This window comes from Gopherus flavomarginatus, chromosome 2, assembly GCF_025201925.1.
Source record: "Gopherus flavomarginatus isolate rGopFla2 chromosome 2, rGopFla2.mat.asm, whole genome shotgun sequence".
Lineage (NCBI taxonomy): Eukaryota > Metazoa > Chordata > Testudines > Testudinidae > Gopherus > Gopherus flavomarginatus.
This window is the reverse complement of record NC_066618.1, coordinates 83,876,052-83,900,313: the sequence shown is the minus strand read 5'-3', so window position 1 is coordinate 83,900,313 and position 24,262 is coordinate 83,876,052. Positions and strand designations below refer to the sequence as shown.

Genomic DNA, 24,262 nt, shown 5'->3' with positions numbered 1-24,262 from the left:
TATAATCCAATAATTTCAGCTAAATCATTAATGTGAAAAAGAATCATAACTTTTTTATTACAGAAATCATCGCAATTTTTTTCCTACCCCAGTCCGCTGTAGTGACATTTGATGAGACAGACAATAGAAACAAGTTTTTCTAGCTTTCTGGCTTGTCAGGTCATGACAATCCACAAACATTATATCTAGTACTGGTGAGTAAAAGGGTGGTAGTCTATCTCTTCCCCTTTTCACACTAATAGGAAGCTGTTCATACCAGGCGCAAAAGAATCTGAGATTTGGTCCTTTACATTTGGCAAGTCAATCTGGCACAACAGAATGATATATTAGCATACCACAACACCGAGCTTACTCATCATGACGACACAGACACGTTAATTTAAATTTGCTATTCACCAAGGGCCCAAGTTACCCTATATCTGGCAGGCAAGAAAAACAGAACAGTATACTTACCGGATCTGATAGCATAGCTCGAAAATGTGAAGCCAAAGCCAGGAAAGCCAACATGTTGAACAATATCCCATTGATCACGCTATAAATATAGTCTCTTGATGGAACTAACATAACAAGAAGGACTACAAAGTCTGCATAGAAGACAAGCATCCAGGTAACAACAGCACATGCAATACCACAGCCGTCTCGAATAAACCACATTGTTCCCAAGGAACTCTGGCTAGGAGGTGGAACACACTTGTCTGGCTGGAGGTATTCAGGTCTCCTCTCAATATCTCTGAAGCGGTGGATTGGAGTAATCATCATAGATTATAATGTCCATACTTGCATGTGAAAAAGAATCAGAAATAATCGTCTTCTGCTTTACAAATGAAACTCAGAAAGCTCCTTCTACATAACGGTATGAGAAGCATGTAGAAGATTCCAGGCTGCAGAAAGGGAGCTGAAATACAAAAAGAAAGTCAATAAATATAAAATTGTGTTTTAGAAATAATCTAACGTTTATATGGAACTTCCTGCCCAGGAGCCCAAGTGCTTTTCAAACTTTATCAGAAGACTTATAAATTATACATAGGAATCCCTTAACCCACCACTGAAATGCATACACTGCTGGGGAGAAACGCTTCAACTATTTAACAACACACAACACAGCAGTTAGGTAGGAACTGGTAGAAGCAGCTGCGGAAGCAGCCAAACCAGGGACTGCAGCACTGGGAGAGAAGTGGGTAAAATAGGCCCAGCCAGGGTCGCTTCTCCCCCTGGCATCCCCTCAGATGCACAAGTGTGAGATTCTGCCACACTCTGAGGAAACTACTGCCCAGGTGGTTCCTTCCTTCCACATCTGGTCTTGGGGAAAACCTGCAGAGAAAAAGCAGTCAGAGACTCCAGCTGGAGCAGCAGCCAAATGTTTGGGCATTTAGAGAACTCTGTATAGTTCTGACTGGATTTTCTCTGCCCTGTGCTGATTGGCTGTTAGCTCCAGCCCTCTCCTTCACTGTCTCTTCACCTTAAGCTTTACTCTACCACCTGCCCCTCTTATCCACTTCACCCCCTTGATGTCCCCTCTCCCCTTTTTCCTCTCCATTTATGTTATCCCCTCCTAACTAAATCCACCAAAAAAAAATCAAAACGTTTCCCCAAAGATGTTAGCTACCATCACATTGTTCACTCTGCTTTCATGTTAACACCCATTTCCTTCACATGGTGCCTGTCTTGTCTATTTAGATTGTAAGCTCTTCAGGGCAGGCGCTGTCTACTACAGTACTCCATGTTTGTACAGTACCTAGCACAATGGGGCCCAATGCAGTTGGTCTTTATGCACTATCATAATGAACATGATTAATAATAATAAAATAGGAAGTGAGGATCATATCCAACTGAAACAGCAGGTGAATTTAATTCTGTAGAACTTTCTCACTCAAACTGAAATCTATGTTCCAATGTTAACAGCTTTAACAACACTTGCATAAAAATGCCATGGGATTTTTAATTACCTAGCTCCCCAGTTTCACATCTCATCCAAAAGGCTGATGATCATATACGTTGCCCTATAAATTATGTGTTACTGAACACATGGTATTAACAAGCAAACTACATTCAGCCATAGCAACACAAATACATCCTATGTGGTAGGCAATTTTTTCCCTAGATCATTGGCTGCAATTTCCTAATCTTTTCTTTTCTGTATTTATACCTTCTTCTTCAATATCAAACTGGAAAAATCTTCCTACAGAAAGCTACACTGGGAGATTTCTAACATTCAGAAGAAAATGATTTTTCTCACTTGGTTGAAATGGATCACTTTTGCCAAAATTTAGTTAGGTCCGTTGTATACATGATTGCTATGTTTGGTGCATATTGACAACATGGACCATCTGGTGAGGATGACTGTCACTAACAAACCCTTGAGTAGGAATAAATTCCTCAATGGAATGGATTCCTTTTTTTCCATCAAGAACATGTATTCTAGTGCAGATAAAACAATATCAAAACAACTGCTAAGATATCTGGTAGATTCTGAACTATAGCACGTTTATCTGGCTTCCATTATAAACCACTATTTCTAGGATATTATCTCCCTTTTAAAAAGGATCTGTTTCCCATCAGAAGTCAATATCTTAGTCTGGAAATATATATTTAAGTAGGGTTATCGATTAATTGCAGTTAACTCAAAAAAATGGATCATGATTAATCGCAGTTTTAATTGCACTGTTAAACAATAGAATACAAATTGAAATTTATTAAATATTTCGGATGCTTTTCTACATTTTCATATACATTGTATTCTGTGTTGTAATTGAAATCAGTGTATATTATTTTTTATTATAAATATTTGCACTGTAAAATTATAAACAATAGAAATAGTATTTTTTAATCCACTTCATACAAGTACTGTAGTGCAATCTCTTTGTCGTGAAAGTGCAATTTACAAATGTGGATTTTTTTTGTTTTGTTACATAACTGTACTCAAAACCAAAACAATGTAAAATTTCAGAGCCTACAAGCCCACCCAGTCCTACTTCTTGTTTGGCCAATCGCTAAGACAAACAAGTTTGTTTACATTTATAGGAGATAATGCTGCCCTCTTCTTATTTACAATGTCACCAGAAAGTGAGAACAGGCATTTTTGCAGCTGGATTTGTAAGGTATTTATGTGCTAGATATGCGAAGGATCAGCCACCACTCCAGAAGACATGCTTCCATGCTGATGACGCTCATTAAAAAAATAATGCGTTAATTAAATTTGTGACTGAACTCCTTGCGGGAGAATTGTATGTCCCCTACTCTGTTTTACCCACATTCTGCCATATATTTCATGTTACAGCAGTCTCGGATGATGATCCAGCACACGTTCATATAAAGAGCACACACACAGCAGATTTCACAAAACGCAAAGAAGGTACCAATGAGAGATTTCTAAAGACAGCCACAGCACTGGACCCATGGCTTAAGAATCTGAAGTGCCTTCCAAAATCTGAGAGGGATGAGGTGTGGAGTATGCTTTCAAAAGTCTTTAAAGAGTAACACTCCGATGCGGAAACTGCAGAACCTGAACCACCAAAAAAGAAAATCAACCTTCTGCTGGTGGCATATGACTCAGATAATGAAAATGAACATGTACTGGTCCGCATTGTTGTGGACTGTTATCGAGCAAAACCAGTCATCAGCCTCGACACACATCCCCTGGAATGGTGGTTGAAGCACAAAGGGATATATGAATCTTTAGCACATCTGGCACTTAAACATCTTGTGATGGCAATAACAGTGCCATGAGAATGCCTGTTCTCACTTTCAGATGACATTGTAAACAAGAAGCAAGCAACCTTATCTCCTGCATATGTAAACAAACTTGTTTGTCTGAGCGATTGGCTGAACAAGAATTAAGACTGGGTGCACTTGCAGACTCTAAAATTTTACACTGTTTTATTTTTGAATGCAGTTTTTTGTACATAATTCTACATTTGTAAGTTCAACTTTCATGATAAAGAGACTGCACTACAGTACTTGTATTAAGTTAATTGAAAAATATTTCTTTTTTTTTTACAGGGCAAATACTTGTAATCAAAAATAAAGTGAGCACTGTACACTTTATATTCTGTATTGTAATTGAAATCAATATATTTGAAAATGTAGAAAACATCCAAAAATATTTAAATAAATGGTATTCTATTACTGGTGAACAGTGTGATTAATTGCGATTAATTTTTTTAATCGCTTGACAGCCCTAATTTTAAGATTTTAAACTCAGTGGTTTAAAAAAAATAAGAGAATAGCTTTATTGACTCAAGGTTTTTTTTTTTTTTAAAATATTAGCTAAAAATTGAGATAAGAAAATCTTGGCAAGGGAGCAATCAATTTGCTTTAATGACTTAATATTTTCAAAAAGTTATTGCATGTGTACAGTAGCTGCTTTTCAAAGTCTAACATGCCAGGTGTGTTTTTAAATCCAGAGACAAGTCAAAAAATTTTTACATTATGCCAAAATACATATGTACACAAACCATAAGTGTTCCTAAAGAGCCATTGCCATCCTTCAATATAAAAATCCACCTTTCAGCAAAGAGATTTTAACAGCTCCTTCTACCTTGCATTAAATAGTCCTGTACAAGTAGTTAACTTTCTGCATCTACTTCTAAATACTTGTCTATCTGGAAGGTACTGCAAAAAAAAAAAATTAATGGAAAAGTGCATTTTTCCATCCTGATACAGAAGAGAGAGGGACTGTGTGTTCATCAAAAGTCAAATTGCTGAGTTTCTAGAGACAGAATGTATGCTGGGCCTAGTTTTCAGTTTAATTGTTAAAACCTGTCCAGCATCTCAGATACTGCAGATGGGTGTTAAAGAAAAAGTAGTCAGAAATACAGAAATATTTAGGACTTAACAAATCATGTTGTCAGAGAAACTTCATTTATTGTCTAGTTGAGAAATTAATCCATCTGCTGATCTGAAATCTCAACGCTGGATCCCACTATCAATCTGCATTACACAGGATGTGCATTTTAACCGAAAAGGACCTCATTGACTTAGTATGATCCTATGAATAGCCGTGAACTCCCTTAGACTCTGATTCTGCAAAATACGTCCACGCTTAACTTTACTACAAAGCATTAAACCCATTGATTTCAGTGGGACTACTCACAGAAATAATATTAAGCACGTGACTACGTTCTGCAAGGTCAGGGCCTTAACGGCTAGATAATATTACCACTGCCACTATTTGAAATCTGCTAACATTTAACTTTCTGAAGTACATATACACTTTCTGAAATTAGAGAATCCTAATGTTCCCATCTTGCCTTGGAATTTATGTCACCTAATCTGACCTCATGTATAACATAACCCAGAGTATCTCACACACAGAGAGACAGAAAAAGAATCTGACTTCTTGAAAGATTTGCAAATCTAGGTTATACTTAAAAATATAAACATGATCTCAGGTATAATTGTATCATTTCCTTTCACTTCGTTTTTTTTTAATTAAAAATATTTAAGAGACACTGTGGTTGTGCGTGTTTCATAGAAGCTATACCAACTCATTGACACTATTTAAAGAATTGGCACCTGTGGTACTGAAGTAATACTTTTTCAGTAACCAAAGTGATTAAATTTATCTCACATCCCCAGCAGCTAAGAAGAGTGTTCTAGACAGGAAGTATACGGCTTTAAATAACTTAGTCTCAATAAAAATGTCATAAAAGAGCAAAAATATATGTGTTTAAATATACTGAAAACAATAACTATTTAGGAATCTGAATTTACCATTTCAACTGAAAGCTTCAGTGATTATACCTATTAAAACTAAATGAATCTTTTCAAATAAGGGTATCTACCGTGACAGAAATTGCTAAGGAGGTTTATTTGTGTACCTGTAACTGTGAAAGGGTGAGCTTGCTGCACCAGTTTTATGCAACATAAATCTTCTTCGTATCTAAGATGTGCCTGCCACAATTTGCCCAGATCAATTCTACCAAAGGATCTGTGAGATAATTATAAAGAGACAGAAATTTTAATGTTTTCTAGTTGCTTCTGTTAAGACTAAAGCGCTCTAGTTGATCAAGAGGAGGGGAACTCATTGTCCTAGTTTATTTACTCTCAGAATTTTTAGCAGTTCAGCCACGTTTGGTCTAGCCCCTAGGTGCTTCTCTAGTGCTACCATGGAAGCAGTAGTATAGACTGGATATAGGTATTTTTAACACTTTGATTTCAACTTGCTGGAAGAAAGATCAGATGACACATACGAAAAAGTTGTTCTGGCTACACTAGCATTCCCATCATTGCTAGCACTAGCGGAGCTGCACCGGTCGGTGGTAGGACAACAGTTTGAGGTTCTCTTAAAAAGTCTAGCATAAAAACAGTTTTTCTGGGCAGAAAAACATTATAACCATGTTAAGGAACACTAATTCAGCTTAGGTACCTATCAAGGTTCAAACAACCGTGCTGCAAACTCCCATGACTTTATCATGAGTCACATGATATTCTTCTTACAGCTACAGCTCTTGGGAGTCAACATCACATCATTGGGTCATACCCATGGTTCACAAAACTGTGTTCATGTGGTTATTTTTGTATTTTATATGGGGCTATAGCTCACAGCTTTATGAAAAATCAACTTTTCTTAGCCAATACATCAGAGACCAGAGTTTTATTTCTTTGATTTGAAGCGTCTGGTTTTGGGTGGAGGTTTAATTGGAGTTGAATATTTCTGAAGGAAGCAGTTGAGCAAGGATATGAATATGTAAAGAGAACTTTTCCCTGAGGAGTAGGGGGAGGTAGAAATCAGCCAGCTTCAAAGGCAGGCCTGGTTTATCCGTGAGGCTGAAAATCAGGTCTGGAGACTCTGTTCTGACAGCAGCAGACAGGCATGTATCTAATAGGCAATGAGGAGATATGGCTGTTTAAGAGACACAGAGCCCGATTCTCTCATTTACACAGTGTAAATAAGCAGTCACTGGTCAATGGAGTTACATCAGTACAAGTGAAAGGAGAATGAAGCCCATGGTTTCTCAAATGAACAGATACTAATATTTTCTGTCCTAAGTAACAAAGAGCTTTGTTTGAGGTACACTATTTCTCAGAGCAGATGGTAACAGTTTTTGTCTGAAATCTATATAATTTCTGTATGAGTTTACCTTGCATTAGAAGTTATTTTGCAGAAGCAATCAATGGATGGCATTTGGCACTGTTTAAAGCACTATCCACATCACCATCTGTTAAGGGCATTTCTATCTTGCTTTGTTCAGGAAGAAGCTAACAAAGAAAGATGAAGTCAGTGCTGGGCTACCTGTCTAATGTAAGGATGCATTGGATCAGGGTGAACCACGTCTAGTAGCAGGAGACTGGACATAAAAAAAGACTAAGGGCCTGATCCAAAGCTCATTGATGTCCATAGGCATTAGATTAAGCACCTGAACAGATCTATGGCAGTTTCAGAACATGCAGTAGCATTTAAGAAAACAGAATCCTATACACACCACATTTTAACTGCCACCAGAACAAGGAGGGCAGAAGTTTTCTTGTTTCTTAAGATCCTGTGCGCTCAGAAAGGGCTAAAGAAATGTCAGCTACTCAAGCTGCATAAAAAGAGAAGTATAAATCCTGGAAATATAAACACAAAGGAGCTGATGACCAAAACAGTGAATGGGGACATCATGCTTTCTGCTATTAATTATAAAGCTTTACAAGATGTTGGACAGGATAAATATTACTGGTCTTTTAGACCAGCTTTGCTATTTTGATGCTAGCCCAGGACTTAAAATAGTAAATTCCAGACCTCACACAAGTGTAATTCACAATATCCCTCGACTTCGCCACAGTCGCCAAAGGTACAGTCATCATGAAAAAGCCTGCTTATGTGATGAATAAGGTTTTCAGTCTCCATTTTGGGAAACATATTGCTGTAAAGAGCGTGTTTCCCGGAGAACCACAATAGTAAATGTTTAGTGTTGATCGTAAATAAGAAGCTGGAATTTACAACTATAATTTCCAATAGTGTCCAAGACAAGGTGTGTTAAGGCAGAAAGGGCACTCTGAGTTAAAAGACTGGAACAGAGAGAAAATTATACAGCAGTTAGGGCTCTAACCTGGGACTTGGAAGACCTGGGCTCAATTCCCTAGTCTACCACAAACTTCCTGTGTGATGTTGGAAAAGTCACTTAGTGTCTCCAGGTCTCAATTTCCCCATCTTTAAAATGGGAATAAAAATTACCTCACAGGGATGTTGTGAGGATAAATATATTAAAGACACTCATATACTAAAGTCATGGGAGCCATATAAGTACCTAAAATAGATACAGCATGACACATCATGCACATTTAAAAAAAATAAATCTCTAAACAGCTTTTAGATATACTCTTTCAGTATTTCATTTATATTCAAAGAATGAAGCTGCTGTGACAATTATTATTTTGCAGCAGGACTGCAAGTTGGACTGTGAGAATCTACTTTCCCACTAGAAAGCACAGAAAAATCTGTTATCCTTGAAGTTGTAAGGTAAATTCTACAGATTAACCCCCAACTTAATTTTAAAACACCATCTCTAACCTAGAATTTCTTTACTGCAGTTTAAACCTAGTATTTCTGTTTGCTGAAACTAACTCCCAAGAATAATTAATCCCTGTGATCATTTTAATGTTCTTTTACATATCTGTATAGCTTAATAATTTTTGTTGCTATCCTCTGAACATCATCCTTTATAGTGCCCAAACGTGAACACAGTACTCCAACTGAGGTTTAACCAATACGGAGTACAGGAGGGCAGTTACTCTGCATGTTATATTGCGCTTTAGCAACGTGACTATCACAGCTGGGGTGGGGTTTTTTGCAAAAGTGTCACATTGCTAGCTCTCTTGATTTATCACCCATTATAACACCTTGATCTTCCTCTCTCTGGCACTCTACTACTACCTTCCCAATATTTCTTCATTCTGTATTTGTGCATTTGAATATCCCTTCTTTATGTGCAGTTCTTTATCTTACTTTTACAGAATCTCAGTGTACTGATTTCAGCCCATTTGTTTTATTTCTGAAGATTGTACTGCATTTAAACCTCATCCCCTCAGTTTAGCGCTATCTGCAAGACTATCATACTCTGCATATCATCATCATCCCAGTCACTGATTAAAATACTGACAAGTGCCCCACAGCACACCATTCAACACTCCTCCATTCATCTGAATGGAATATTAACATAATATTTTGTGTCTCTAGTGTACTCCTCGATACAGCTATACGCTAAGGATTTTCCAGAGACTTCGGCTATCCCAAAGCCTGTGGTAGCAAGTATTTTGACTAGTTATCTACTGCAGTGGTTCTCAACCTTTCCAGACAACTGTACCTCTTTTAGGAGTCCGATTTGTCTTGTGTAGCCCCAACTTTCACCTCACTTAAAAACTACTTACTTACAAAAATCAGACAAATACAAAAGTGACACAGCATACTAGTACTGAAAAATTGCTTATTCTCATTTTTACCATATACAATAAACCAACTGGAATATAAATATTTTACTTAAATTTCAGTGTATAGTATATGAACAGTATAAACAAGTCATTGTATGAAATTTTAGTTTGTACTGACTTTGCTAGTGATTTTTATGTAGCATGTTGTAAAACTAGGCAAATATCTAGATGAGTTGAGTATCCACTGGAAGACCTCTGCGTACCCCCTAGTTGAAAACCACAGACCTAGTGGATGATATATAAGAGGTCGCTGATAAAACTTACTGAACTGCAATATCAATGAGACTGCAAGCAACCTTCTGCTCCTTGAGTTCATGCATCCTGGAGTATATTCAACTACAATTAGGATAGTTTCATTTTCTAATCATCTCTGAAATGACCTTAAATTTGAGATTAGTCTGATCTAGAGTATAGAACAAAGAGGATCCACTAGCTCCTGTTAGTCACATCTAGATTACTTTACCTGGTCAGCTTGTAGAGAAAAAATGTTCATGTAAGATGTGATATAGTATTACTATACTTCTTTCACAACTAAGGGCAGGAAAGTAGCATTCAGAGATATTATATACTAAGATTCCTGTTACGCTAAGGCCAAGTGTACATTACAAACCTATGTTGGTATAACTATGTCGTATAATCCAATGAGCATGTAGTTATACCGATTTTAACCTCCTGTGAAGGCAGCGCTACGTCAACGGGAGAGCTTCTCCCATCGACATAGCTATTGCCTCTAGGAGAGGTGGATTAACTATGCTGATCAGCACAAGAGTGTCTTCACTTAAGCGCTACAGCGGAACAGCTACACCAACCCAATGTTTTAAGTGAAGACCTGCCCTAAGATAAGAAAAACTAGTCATTAAAAATGCAAACAAGGGAACAAAAATGTCATCACAAGACAAGTTCCCACATGTCTCGTACAGAACCCTATTAAGATTTGTAGTCAGAAACTGACAACTTCCTACCCAAGAGAGAGCAGCATAATAATTCTGTATTCACTGCACTATTATGCCTGGTGAAAAGCATTTGCCCTCTTAAATCCTATTCCTACAGAAGGATTAATAAAACAAATATTGTCATGAAAACTTCTCTGTGAGGGACTTACCTTATTGAACAAGTTTTTAAATAGGTATGTGTAGTTCATTTATAACAGCAGCATTTAAATAAAAACTAAATTGAAACAGAACCTTTATTATGAAAAATGATGCAAAATATTTCAAGAATTAATATGCTGAAAACATTTGATTTATTTGGAAAAATCAAGTTTCTTTTATGACAAAAAAGCTCTGCAATTGCATCAAACTTCTGGGGTCCTTGTCTCTAAATTTCTGTGAACGTTTTGTCCAAAAGCAATGCTTCTTATTATGATCAGTCTCATAATAAGATGAAATAAGAACTACTCATGGTAGTACATTCTACAGTCAAACAGTACTAGTGTTTGTATGACTCGCTCTTTAATGCACTTTTAAAGGCAATGACAGAAACAAACATGTAGCTTCACTTTTACATAAAAGTTTCTACATGGACAGTCATTACCTTATTTTAAATAAGCCTTTTTTGTTACTTTCATTAAACACTGAAAAACATAAATTTCACTGAAACTGCCTCAAGATCCTATTGTTTTGTTGTAGACCAGAAGTGGGCAAACTACAGCCCGTGGGCCACATCAAGCCCGCGGGACTGTCCTGCCGGGAGCTTAGGGGTCGAGCTGGGGAGCCTAGTCCATGGCCCCTCCCTCGCTGCCTCTCCTCTCCGTTAGCCTCGCTGTTGCGCGGGCCGCACTCTGGTCTGCCGCTCCCACTGGACAGAGTGGGGAGCGTAGCAGGCTCTGGCCGAGTGTCACGGCTGTGAGCTCCTGCTGCTGGTAAGGGGGAAGGAAGGTTGGTAAGGGAGCAGGGGTGCTGGGGTGCAGTCAGGGAGAAGGGGGTGGTTGGACGGGGCGGAGGTTCTGGGGGGGCGCGGTCAGGGAATGGGGAACAGAGAGGGTTGGGAGTGGGAATCCTGGGGGGACTGTCATGGGTGGGGGTGTGGATAGGGGTTGGGTGGGCAGTCATTGGACAGGGAGCCGGGGGTGGGGGGTTGGATAAGGGGGAGGGATCCCGGAGAGAAGTTGGGGCAGAGGGTCCCAGGACAGGGTGGTCAGGGGACAAGGAGCAGAGGGCAGTTGGATAGGTAGTGAGAGTCCTGGGGCTGCTGTCAGGGGGTGGGAGTGTGGATAGGGGTCGGGGCAGTCAGGGGATAGGGGGGCTGGATATGGGGCAGGGGTCCTGGGAGAGGGCAGTCAGGGGACAAGGAGCAAGGGGGGTTGGATGGCTTTGAGGTTCTGAGGGGGGCAGTCAGGGGGCGGGGGCCAGGCTGTTTGGGGAAGCACAGCCTTCCCTACCCGGCCCTCCATACAGTTGATGTGGCCCTCGGGCCAAAAAGTTTGCCCACCCGTTATAGACGGCAGTCATTTGCTGTAAAATATCAACACACTTTCTATGGTACCCTCATAATAGAACAATATGCCATCATAATTTGAGTGAGAGCCTCTCTCTCCCTGGCTTATTTGCATCTTCATCACCTTGAATGTCCAGCACAGTAGTCTCATTTGTGTGTCTGAAAAGATACTTGCCCTTATTTGGACTGAGAGCCAAGAAAAATCTAACAGAATTCTGATCTGCACTCTGGGAACAGATTCAAAGTGATCGCAGGTGAAAGATGAGTATTTGTGATTTCTATTCCTAGGTTATCTCAAACGCTGAAGAGTTCTAGTGAACAATACTGAATTTATATATTTATGGAAAAATTATTCTATAATAATGTTGAAAGAGCACTAGAAATATTTAAAAGTATTACAAATAAATCAATAGGAATTACTTTTCATTAATTCAAAAAATCTGTTATCCTTTTTAATTTATCAGACCCCTTATAGCAGTGGCTCTCAACTAGGGGTACATATATTCCTAGGGGTATGCAGAGGTCTTCCAAAGGGTACATCAACTCACCTAAATATTTACCTAGTTTTACAACAGGCTACATAAAAAGCATTGGTGAAGTGAGTAGAAACTAAAATTTCATGCAATGGCTTGTTTATACTACTCTATATATGTTTCACTGAAATGTAAGTACAATATTTATATTCCAATTGATGTATTTTATGATTATATTGTAAACATGAGAAAGTAAGCAATTTTTCAGCAATAGCCTGCTATGACACTTCTGTATTTTTATGTCTGATTTTGTAAGCAAGTAGTTTTTAAGTGAGGTGAAACTTGGGGTATGCAAGACAAATCAGATTCCTGAAAGGAGTTAGGGTGACCAGACAACAAATGTGAAAAATCGGGACGGGGGTGGAGGGTAATAGGAGCCTATATAAGAAAACAATCCAAAAATTGGGACGGTCCCTATAAAATCGGGACATCTGGTCACCCTAAAAGGGGTACAGTAGTCTGAAAAGGTTGAGAGCCATTGTCTTATAGCATCACAGTTTTAGAACAGCTTATACATAAAACTGGAAATCATAGCTTTTATACAGTAATATGCTGTTATAAGCTCCAATTAAGCATCAGATGATGTACAAAATGCTTTTCAGATGAGTGCACATGTTTAACTGTTCAAATACTTGTTAAAGATCTCACCAGCACTCAAACTTCTTTATTTTAATTCAATCCTAGGTTGCCAGGACACTGTCCAACTGTGGAGGCTGCAGAATTTAAATCCCATGGCACCTCATTAAAGGATGTGTTTATATATTGTTGTGAACAGCATTGTTCAGTAATACAAACAGTGCTGGGATGCTGAAGGCCTAAATGTAGTAAAATAAACTTTTAAAAAAATAGTTAAAAGTCTATTTAAAAAGACACATCTTCCAAGGCTGCTGCATGGGATTTACCTTTTAAACGGTGCCAATGTGAAAATATTTGACTGGTGCAGAACCCAAATGCCTGATGTATGTTCCCTTGGCAGAAACAGCTCTAGTAAATGATATGCTGGGGCCTGATCCTGTGCTGTCTGAACACACCCCAACTTCCGCACATTTCCAAGGACTTCAGTAGACGTTTGAGGACCCCAAAGAGTGTGGAAATGGGCTCCTGGCTGCCTGGAGGAGTTCTTTATATGCTCTGAACATACGCCAAAAAGACTATCATTACAGTTGGAAAGGGACTCTCGGGCCATGTCTACATCTAAAGTTTTGCAGCGCTGGTTGTTACAGCTGTATTAGTACAGCTGTATAGGGCCAGCGCTGCAGAGTGGCCACACTTACAGCAACCAGCGCTGCAAGTGGTGTTAGATGTGGCCACACTGCAGCGCTGTTGGGCGGCTTCAAGGGGGGTTCCGGGAACGCGAGAGCAAACCGGGAAAGGAGACCCGCTTCGCCGCGGTTTGCTCTCTCGTTCCCGGAGCCACCCAGCAAACCGCAGGGAAGGAGACCTGCTTGCTCTGGGCTCCGGGAACGAGAGAGCAAACCGGGAAAGGAGACCCGCTTCGCCGCGGTTTGCTCTCTCGTTCCCGGAGCCACCCAGCAAACCGCAGGGAAGGAGATCTGCTTGCTCTGGGCTCCGGGAACGAGAGAGCAAACCGGGAAAGGAGACCCGCTTCGCCGCGGTTTGCTCTCTCGTTCCCGGAGCCACCCAGCAAACCGCAGGGAAGGAGACCTGCTTGCTCGGGGCTCCGGGAACGAGAGAGCAAACCGGGAAAGGAGACCCGCTTCGCCGCGGTTTGCTCTCTCGTTCCCGGAGCCACCCAGCAAACCGCAGGGAAGGAGATCTGCTTGCTCTGGGCTCCGGGAACGAGAGAGCAAACCGGGAAAGGAGACCAGCTTGATTACCAGAGGCTTCCTCCTTCCACGGAGGTCAAGAAAAGCGCTGGTAAGTGTCTACATTGGATTACCAGCGCTGGATCCTCTACACCCGAGACAAAACGGGAGTACGGCCAGCGCTGCAAACAGGGAGTTGCAGCGCTGGTGGTGCCCTGCAGATGTGTACACCTTCAAAGTTGCAGCGCTGTAACTCCCTCACCAGCGCTGCAACTTTCTGATGTAGACAAGCCCTCGATGGTTATGGAGCACTTGGGGGGGGGGACACCTTGTTTGTTTGTTTTGCATTTTCATTAGCCACATGCTCCCCAAGATTTCTCTCCCCCCAACAGCCCGTGCATTGGCTCACTTCTTCAACCCCACCCCCTTCCAGCTACATCTCCCAAGCCAAGCGGACAGGGATCCCACTGGAGCTCAGGCGTTGCACGGCGCGAGCCGCACCTGCCCTTGGGGACACCGGCTTCACCTTGCAGGAACACACTGCTCACCCTTGCACGAGACAATACCAAGCTCCACCTCGAGTTTCCTGACCCGCCTGTCGCCCGCCCGCATCTCCCTGCAGAGGGGAGTGCGGCTGCTGCCGGCCCCTGGCTAGGTGTGTGCGGCCGCTGCAGGTCCGCCAGCTGCCCCGCTACCCACCGCGAGCCGCGGGGCTCAACCTACCCGCATAAAGAGCCGCCGCCGCCGCCGGTTCCCGCAGCTGCTGCTAGTCCAGCCCGCCCGCTGCCGCCGCCGCCACCCCCGCTCAGCGAGCGCAGAACCTCGCAGCCACCCGGGTCAACGTTCCGTCGCCCAACGCAACGTTCCATTCGCCTCGCGAGCCAGGGACGCCAAGCGCGCGACGCCCCGGGGCTGCTACTGCGGCAGGAGGCGTCAGTGGCTACCCGTGCTGCCCCCTATTCCTACTGGGAGAGGGAGAGACCAGGAAGTGAGCAGCGCGGAGAAGTGTCACGCCCTCTCCCTTCTCTTCCTCGACATAGCGTCATCTCCTCCTCCGGACCTGGTCCCTCCCACACTGACTGAGCGAAGCACGTACTACGGTACCCCTGTTGAGGGAAGCCCGGGCACGCGATGAACTGCAATGCATCGGCTGCGTACAACTGTTTCTGTTCACTCGCTAAGCACCTGCTGTATCCACACTACACACACAGGGCTTGCTGCTGTTGCCGCCACTGAGCTTACTGGTGCAGGATGCATACGCGTCTATATGTGCACACATTACATTTATGGTATATATGTAACCTGACATTTCCCACCCAATACCTGGATTGTTCTGCTTATATGTTACAATCTCTTCCACCTTCTTCTGTTTTGTTTATTTAAACTGCAAGATGTTTGGAGAGGGCGTATGGCGTTTCTTTGGTGCCGATCATAATGGGGCTCTGATCCCTGATTTAGGCCTTTCAGTGGTTCTGGAAAACAATAACAAATAGAATAGCATGTGTGTATATAAGCTCAAAAGCTTCTCTCACCAACAGAAGTTGGTCCAATAAAAAATATTACCTCGCCAGGTCTATGTGTTTCACACACATTTTTCATAACATGCATATAAAGATTTGTGCTACATTCGCCTTGTGTATTCACATACTGGAGATGAGTGTGTAAATAGGGACACACTAGTCACTACATATATATATGAGTATGCGACGGGAGTTGCAGGTGCTCAGCACTTTTGTGTTTATAGCTTAAGCCAGATCAAGTGGGTTGTGAGTGTCCAAAGTGCTCTAGTATAAAACATGACAGAATATAGCTGGAAATATAATCACTTCCACTGACTCACTCCTTATCGTTTGGGCAGGTAGCACGCCCCATTATTAAGGCTGCCAGACACTTTCTATTATTTGACCCTGTTTTCAGTTGCTTGTAACTTTGTCAAACTTCAACTGTTTGGGGCAGAATTTTAAAAAATTCTGGCAAACTTATTTGAGAACCTCAGCTAGGTACCCCCTTGTTTTGGAGCAAGGACATAAAATTGACTGGCCTGCATTAACTAAGGCATGGGCCCACATACTGAATTATAAGGAAAAAACGAAATACTAAAACACTCATTGAGGACTGTCCATCCATTGGGAAAAATGGTATCTTCTGTAATTAAACTGTCATAATGCAGACACACAAGCGAGGGCAAATTAACGTTGCACATAGGGTTGCCAATTTTGGTTGTATTCCTGGAGATTTCATCACATGACATAATCTTTAATTAAAGATTAATCTTTAATTCCTAGAGACTTTAGGACAATCCTGGGGGGCTGGCAACCCTAGTTGCACAGGTAACCTTAGCTCTGACATTTTCTAACTTTTGACAGCCTGACTTTGCAATTTAACATAGTTTTTATGCGCACTATCTGTTGACGATTTGCAATTTACAGCATGACACTGGGTAACCATGGGGAAAAAACAAGGAAAGCCATACCACAGAACTCAGTCCACCACTCTGTGCTTTGCCAGTTAACATTGATGGGATGTTAGATGGGATGGGATCTGAGGGTATGTCTACACTACAGGATTATTCTGATTTTACATAAACTGGTTTTGTAAAACAGATTGTATAAAGTCGAGTGCACGCGGCCACACAAAGCACAATAATTCGGCGGTGTGCGTCCATGTACCGAGGCTAGCATCGATTTCTGGAGCGTTGCACTGTGGGTAGCTATCCCATAGTTCCCGCAGTCTCCCACGCCCATTGGAATTCTAGGTTGAGATCCCAATGCATGATAGTGCAAAAACAGTGTCGCGGGTGATTCTGGGTAAATGTTGTCACTCATTCCTTCTTCCATGAAAGCAATGGCAGACAATCATTTCGTGCCCTTTTTCCCTGGATTGCCCTGGCAGACGCCATAGCATGGCAACCATGGAGCCCATTTTGCCTTTTGTCACTGTCACCGTATGTGTACTGGATGCTGCTGACAAGAGGCGGTACTGCAGTGCTATACAGCAGCATTCATTTGCCTTTGCAAGGTAGCAGAGATGGTTACCATCCCTATTGTACCGTCTGCCATGCCATTGTAAATTGGTGATGAGATGACAGTTATCAGTTGTTCTGTACCGTCTGCCATGCCATTGTAAATTGACAATGAGATGATGGTTATTAGTCGTTTTGTACCGTCTGCTGCTGTCATGGGTGCTCCTGGCTGGCCTTTGCTGAGGTCAGCCGGGGGCGCAAAGACAAAAATGGGAATGACTCCCCGAGTCAATCCCTCCTTTATGTTTTATCTAAAAATAGAATCAGTCCTGCCTAGAATATGGGGCAAGTGTACTAGAGAACCAGTGTAACAGAGAGCACAGCCGCTCCGTGTCAGATCCCGCAGAAATGATGAGCTGCATGCCATTCTAGGGGGTGCCCCTGCAACAATCCCACCTGTTGCTTCCCTCCTCCCCCAACCCTCCTGGGCTACCATTGCAGTGTCCCCTCATTTGTGTGATGAAGTAATAAAGAATGCAGGAATAAGAAACACTGACTTTTTAGCGAGATAAAATGAGGGGGAGGCAGCCTCCAGCTGCTATGATAGTCCAGGCAGGACATTAAACGGCGGGGGGGCAGGGAAGAGGAGCCCAGCATCCTGCTGCTATGATAGTCCAGGCAGTACAGAATCTTTTCTTTAGACATGAAAGAGGGGGGGCTGATGGAGGTCAACCCTCAGTTGCTATGATGAAGATGGTTACCAGCCATTCTGTACCATCTGCCGGAATGACCGGGAGTCATTCCTATTTTTACCCAGGTGCCCCCGGCCGACCTCACCTGAGGCCAGCCAGGAGCACTCACAGGATGATGATGGCGGCTATCAGTCATTTTGTACTGTACCATCTGCCACCAGGGAGAGGAGAGGATGCTGCTGTTCAGTGCCACAGCACCGCATCTACCAGCAGCATGCAGTAGACATACAGTGACATTGAAAAAAGTCAAATGAAACTATTTTTTTCCCTTTTCTTTCACGGGAGGGAGGAGGGGTAAATTGATGAGATATACCCTGAAACACCCCAGACAATATGTTTGACCCTACAGGCATTGGGAGTTCAGCCAAGAATGCAAATGCTTTTCGGAGACTGTAGGGACTGTGGGATAGCTGGAGTCCTCAGTACCCCCTCCCTCCCTCCATGAGCGTTCATTTGATTCTTTGGCTTTCCGTTACGCTTGTCACACAGCACTGTGCTGTGGCCTCTGTCTATCATAGCCTGGAGATTTTTTCAAATGCTTTCTCATTTCGTCTTCTGTAACCGAGCTCTGATAGAACAGATTTGTCTCCCCATACAGCGATCAGATCCAGTATCTCCTGTACAGTCCACGTTGGAGCTCTTTTTGGATTTGGTACTGAATGGCCACCCGTGCTGATCAGAGCTCCACGCCGGGCAAACAGGAAATGAAATTCAAAAGCTTGCAGGGCTTTTCCTGTCTACCTGGCCAGTGCATCCGAATTCAGATTGCTTTCCACAGCGGTCACAATGGTGCACTGTGGGATACTGCCCGGAGGCCAATACCATCGATTTGCGGTCACACTAACCCTAATCCGACATGGCAATACCGATTTCAGCGCTACTCGTCTCGTCGGGGAGTAGTACAAAAACCAGTTTAAAGAGCCCTTTATATTGATATAAAGGGCCTCGTTGTGTGGACGGGTGCAGGGTTAAATCGGTTTAACGCTGAATTCGGTTTAAATGCATAGTGTAGACCAGGCCTGAGTTACTACAAAGAATTCTTTCCTGGGTGCTGGCTGGTGAGTCTTGCCCACACGCTCAGGGTTTAACTGATCACGATATTTGGGGTCAGGAAGGAATTTTCCACCAGGGCAGACTGGCAGAGGCCCTGGAAGTTTTTCGCCTTCCTCTGCAGCACGGGGCACGAGTCACTTGCTGGAGGATTCTCTGCAGCTTGAGGTCTTCAAACCACAATTTGAGGACTTCAATAACTCAGACATAGGTTAGGTGTTTGTTATAGAAATGGATGGGTGAGATTGTATGTCCTGCATTGTGCAGGAGGTCAGATTAGATGATCATAATGGTCCCTTCTGACCTTAAAGTCTATGACTCTATTTCAGTCCTTTCTTGAGAGTTTTCATCTATTTTCATGTCTTTAAAACAAAGAACAAATCCATTCTGTGTTATAAAGACAAATCTGTTCCTCCACAGAACCGCCTTTGAGGTGACAGCTTTCCCACAGGATGCACAATGCACATCCAGGCCCAATGCACGCAGGCGATCTCCAAGACATGCACAGCGGAGCACTCCTGCAGGATCACAGGCAAGAACGCACATGCACACACGTAGCGCGTTCACTCAAGGGATCCGGGACTCCCCTCTGCACCTCTGCTATTCCCACGTGGGACCATTTCTTCCCCTCCCCCGGCTCAAGCCCCTCCCTCCCCGGCTCGTCACACGCTGGGAGGTGCCTAGCCGCTCGCTCTCCGTAACACGCGCCCCAACCACGCCGTGACTCAGTCATCCACAGGCGGGCGGGGGCCAGGGGAGGCGGCGCTCGCGCGCCCGTCGGGCCTCACGCAGGCATCGCACGCGGATGACGTAAGTATGTGCGGGTGATGGAGACAAACGAAACGTCGCGGGAGTTAGTTTTCGTCGCGCTTTGGTGACGTCATCACCTGGCGGCGGCCGCAGTAGTGTCTGGAACCCGGCGCGCGGCATGGCGTCCGTGGTGCTGAGCGAGGCGGAGAAGGTCTACGTCGTGCACGGTATCCAGGTAACGGGCGGCGGGGAGCGGTCAGGTGGTGGTAGTGAGGGGAGGGGGAATGGGCGGTGCTGCAGCAGCATCCCGGCCTCTCCCCCCGATCAGCCTCCGCCGTCCCCCCCGCGCTGCGGGTAGCCGGCTGCCTGCAGAGCCTGTAATGCGGAGCACGGCGCGGCTGAGCCCTTCGTGTCCCGGGTCGCTGCTGCCGACACAGCTCTGGTGAGACAGCGCGGGACGTGTTAGCTCGGCGGGGGGGCTATTGCCAGCAATTTAAAATGAAATACAGTCGGTTGTTTTCAGGGGAAATAACTATTTTAGCCTTGAGAGGTCATGTCCTCCAGGATCTTTTCATCATTGTTCCCCTCTGCACTTTTGGTCTAGGAAAGATTTGCAACCTGCGCTGTGTGTAGATTGCACCTGATAGAACCAGTAGTGCAGGAGAGCCAGTTATTTTGCCATTGTTCATAACTAGATGCCTGTCCTCTGACCAGCTTAGACACAGCATCTTTAAATAAACAGACTTAACAGCTCCATGTGAAGGAAGATTCTGATCTTGGCTTTTCTGAATACAGCTCCATTGACTGCAGTGCAGTTATTTGGGATTTATATCTATGTAACAAATAGTAAGATTTGATCTCCTGTCTATGCTAAACATCTTTTTTTTTTTTTTTTTCCTTACTGGAATTGCTATCTTAGGCCTGGTCTGCACTTAAAAGTTTTGTTCCCATAGTTGTGTGGAGTGTTTGGGTTTTTTTCCCTTTTTTTTTCTTTGGCCAGCATATTTATGGTGGTAGAAGCTTGAGTAGACACAGTTTATATCGGCAAAAAAGGCCTTTTCCCTTAAAGCTTATTTATGTCTGGGAAGAAGGTATATCCACAAAATAACTTTTTTGCTGGTATAAAGTATGTCTACATTAGTAGGGTTTACCGGTAGACCTATACCAACAAACCTCTTAGGGGAAGACAAGGTGTATGGACAGTTTATTATTTTGCTTAAAGGCATCAGTAACTTTGGCTGGCAATTCAAACTACTCAGTTCATTCTTCTTCATCAATTTATGTATATATTCTTTGGAGGCCCCAACCAAGATCAGAGCCCCATTATGCTAGGTGCTACACAAACACACAGCTTTTGCCTCAAAGAGGTTAAGGGCCTGGTCATGAATGGGCTGTGGACACAGGTTTCCATCTATGCATAAGGAGCTACACTGAAGCTGAAAGGTGTCTGCCCACATGGAGCATGTTGCAGGATCAAGACTGAAATATTCACGTTCTATGCTTAGTTTGTATTGTATAGTATTACCTTCTCTCTCCATTTTACAGTTCATGCAGGATGTCAGTGGCTGAACTGGGAATTAAACCTAGATCTTTCAAGTCGTACTCCAGCACTTTAACTACAAGACCATCTGTTTTTCTCCATTTCGCTTTGTTAACTTGCACGGTTTTATCTGGGATTATTTTACATTTATATTTGACTTATTATTAATATGGATCAGTTATATTACTTAAAAAAACTCTGGTGGTGTCTATGCTTAGGCGGATCTTCGGGTAGATGGCCGTGGCTGTGAAGACTATAGGTGTATTGAAGTGGAAACAGATGTAGTATCAAACACAAGTGGATCTGCAAGAGTGAAGCTTGTAAGTACAGATATGAGGAGTTTTTATATATTGGTAGTGGAAGCTCCTAAATTATCAGGACTTTGAGGCTATAGGTCAAGTCCAGACTTTATCATTTGACTATTTGTATTAAGTTTTTATTATTTTTTTTTGCTTGTTAATACAAACGTAAAAATACACACACAAAAAGTGAATACTGTTAAGGTATAATTACCATCTGAAATATACACCACAGTATTAACAGAAACTTACCTTTAATGATATGTGGCACAAACTGAAGCTCCTGTTTGTTCCCTTTCACCACTTCCTAACAATCAGTGACAGATATTCCAACCGTGTACAGTGTCTTTGGGTTTCATTAATGGTTTATGTATAATTGTGTTCTGCTTCATGGGGGTGGGCTACCACTGCTCCACCAGCAACTAAAAACCAAAGGGGTGATTAAGAGAAATCTCTCAGGGTTACAACCTGGCTGAGGTACAACCTCATGGGGGACACTCACGTATACTAGTTCAAACTGGACTCTCCAGAGACCAGCAGACAAAGAAGGGACGTTTGGATAAAGAGCCTGACTTGAGGCTGTCTTTCTGATCCAGCGAGTGGACAGGACCTTCCCTCCTGAAGGGTAGGGAGTTGGGGCAGCGTGCCTTGCAGAAGGGTTGGAAGGACTTGTCCTACTAGGGCCCCATAAGACTAATAGGTAACCTCTGCTGAGCTTTTAGCATGCATGTCGGGACTTATGGTTTTTGAAGTGTTTTCTCTGTAATGCTTTTACCTTAAGAATAAATATGCTTGCTTAGGAGGAGCTGTGTGCTAACTTATAACTGCAGGCAATAGGCTGGTCATAGCCTTTGGAAAGAAAGCCAGGTACTGGCCTGGTTAGGCCATCTGGCTTGTTGGGGATAGTATAGTGTAATCTGGGAAGCTGTGCAGCCTTAAAACTCCGGTCAAGAAAGAGTGCAACATAGTTGTCTGCCCATGAGAAAAGTTGGCTGAGAGTCAAAAACTTTTAAGTGAGTGCCTTCAAAGGACTGTGTAGGGCAGGGGAATACAGGTGGAGTGGGCCTGAAACTGTGACGCTGTCCATAAAGAATGGTTACTCAGTCCTCGTCTACTTTACAACCTTATGTCAGTATAACTTCATCGCTCAAGGATGTAGAAAATCCACACCACTGAGCAATGCATCATACCGATCTAACTCCCGATGTAGAGAGCACTATGTCAGTGGGAGGGCTTCTCCTGTCGATATAGGCCTGGTCTACACTACGCGTTTAAATCGATTTTAGAAGTGTTAAACCGATTTAGCGCTGCACTCGTCTACACAACGAGGCTCTTTATATCGATATAAAGGGCTCTTTAAACCAGTTTCTGTACTCCTCCCTGACGAGAGGAGTAGCGCTGAAATCGGTATTACCATATCGGATTAGGGTTAGTGTGGCCGCAAATCGACGGTATTGGCCTCCGGGCGGTATCCCACAGTGTACCATTGTGACTGCTCTGGACAGCAATCCGAACTTGGATGCACTGGCCAGGTAAACAGGAAAAGCTCCACGAACTTTTGAATTTCATTTCCTGTTTGCCCAGCGTGGAGCTCTGATCACCACGGGTGGCGATGCAGTCCCAAATCCAAAAAGAGCTCCAGCATGGATTGTACGGGAGATACTGGATCTGATCGCTGTATGGGGAGACGAATCTGTTCTATCAGAGCTCGGTTACAGAAGACGAAATGAGAAAGCATTTGAAAAAATCTCCAAGCTATGATAGACAGAGGCCACAGCACAGTGCTGTGTGACAAGCGTAACGGAAAGCCAAAGAATCAAATGAACGCTCATGGAGGGAGGGAGGGGGTACTGAGGACTCCAGCTATCCCACAGTCCCCGCAGTCTCCGAAAAGCATTTGCATTCTTGGCTGAACTCCCAATGCCTGTAGGGTCAAACATATTGTCCGGGGTGTTTCAGGGTATATGTTGTCAATTTACCCCTCTGTGAAAGAAAAGGGGAAAAAAAATGTTTCTTGACTCTTTTTATATGTCACCCTATGTCTGCCACATGCTGCTGGTAGACGCGGTGCTGCGGCAATGAATAGCAGCATGCTCTCCCCTCCCCGGTGGCAGACGGTACAATATGACTGCTATCCATCGTCGTCATCAGCCCATGAGTGCTCCTGGCTGGCCTCAGGTGAGGTTGGCTGGGGGTGCCTGGGTAAAAATAGGAATGACTCCTGGTCATTCCCAGTAGATTGTACAGAACGGCTGGTAACCTTCCTCATCATAGCAACTGGGTGCTAGGTTCCATCAACCCCCCCTCTTTCGTGTTTAAAGAAAAGATTCTGTACTGCCTGGGCTGTCATAGCAGCAGGATGCTGGGCTCCCCCCCCCCCCCCCCCGCCACCATTTAATGTCCTGCCTGGACTATCATAACAGCTGGAGGCTGCCTCCCCCTCATTTTATCTCACTAAAAAGTCAGTGTTTCTTACTCCTGCATTCTTTATTACTTCATCACACAAATGGGGGACACTACCACGGTAGCCCAGAAAGGTTGGGGGAGAAGGGAATCAACGAGTGGGGTTGTTGCAGAGACACCCCCCGTGAATGACATGCAGCTCATCATTTCTGCGGGATCTGACACGAAGCGGCTGTGCTCTCTGGTTCTCTGATACACTGGTTCTCTAGTACACTTGCCCCATATTCTAGGCAGGACTGACTCTCTATTTTTAGATAAACCATAAAGGAGGGATTGACTTGGGGAGTCATTCCCATTTTT

At 43.3% G+C, this 24,262-nt stretch overlaps 2 protein-coding genes across 4 annotated transcripts in view; one reads left to right on the top strand and one right to left on the bottom strand.

Moving 5' to 3' along the window:
- Window positions 1–15,160, bottom strand: part of ZDHHC3 (zinc finger DHHC-type palmitoyltransferase 3) — a 47,869-nt gene extending 32,709 nt beyond the window's left edge. Inside the window, exons 1-3 of one of the 3 annotated variants that reach the window (XM_050938078.1) lie at window positions 14,870–15,160; window positions 5,820–5,929; window positions 454–895 (exon numbers count right to left, since the gene is read on the bottom strand). In XM_050938078.1, coding sequence (XP_050794035.1) covers window positions 454–759 — 306 coding nt within the window. In that variant the 5' untranslated portion in view covers window positions 760–895; window positions 5,820–5,929; window positions 14,870–15,160. The remainder of the gene's footprint in view (window positions 1–453; window positions 896–5,819; window positions 5,930–14,869) is intronic. The other 2 variants (XM_050938077.1, XM_050938079.1) reach the window with 2 other exon arrangements.
- Window positions 15,161–19,765: 4,605 nt separating this feature from the next.
- EXOSC7 (exosome component 7) overlaps window positions 19,766–24,262 on the top strand; it is a 38,334-nt gene continuing 33,837 nt past the window's right edge. The window contains exons 1-2 of the mRNA XM_050938085.1: window positions 19,766–19,895; window positions 21,419–21,520. Coding sequence (XP_050794042.1) covers window positions 19,839–19,895; window positions 21,419–21,520 — 159 coding nt within the window. The 5' untranslated portion in view covers window positions 19,766–19,838. The remainder of the gene's footprint in view (window positions 19,896–21,418; window positions 21,521–24,262) is intronic.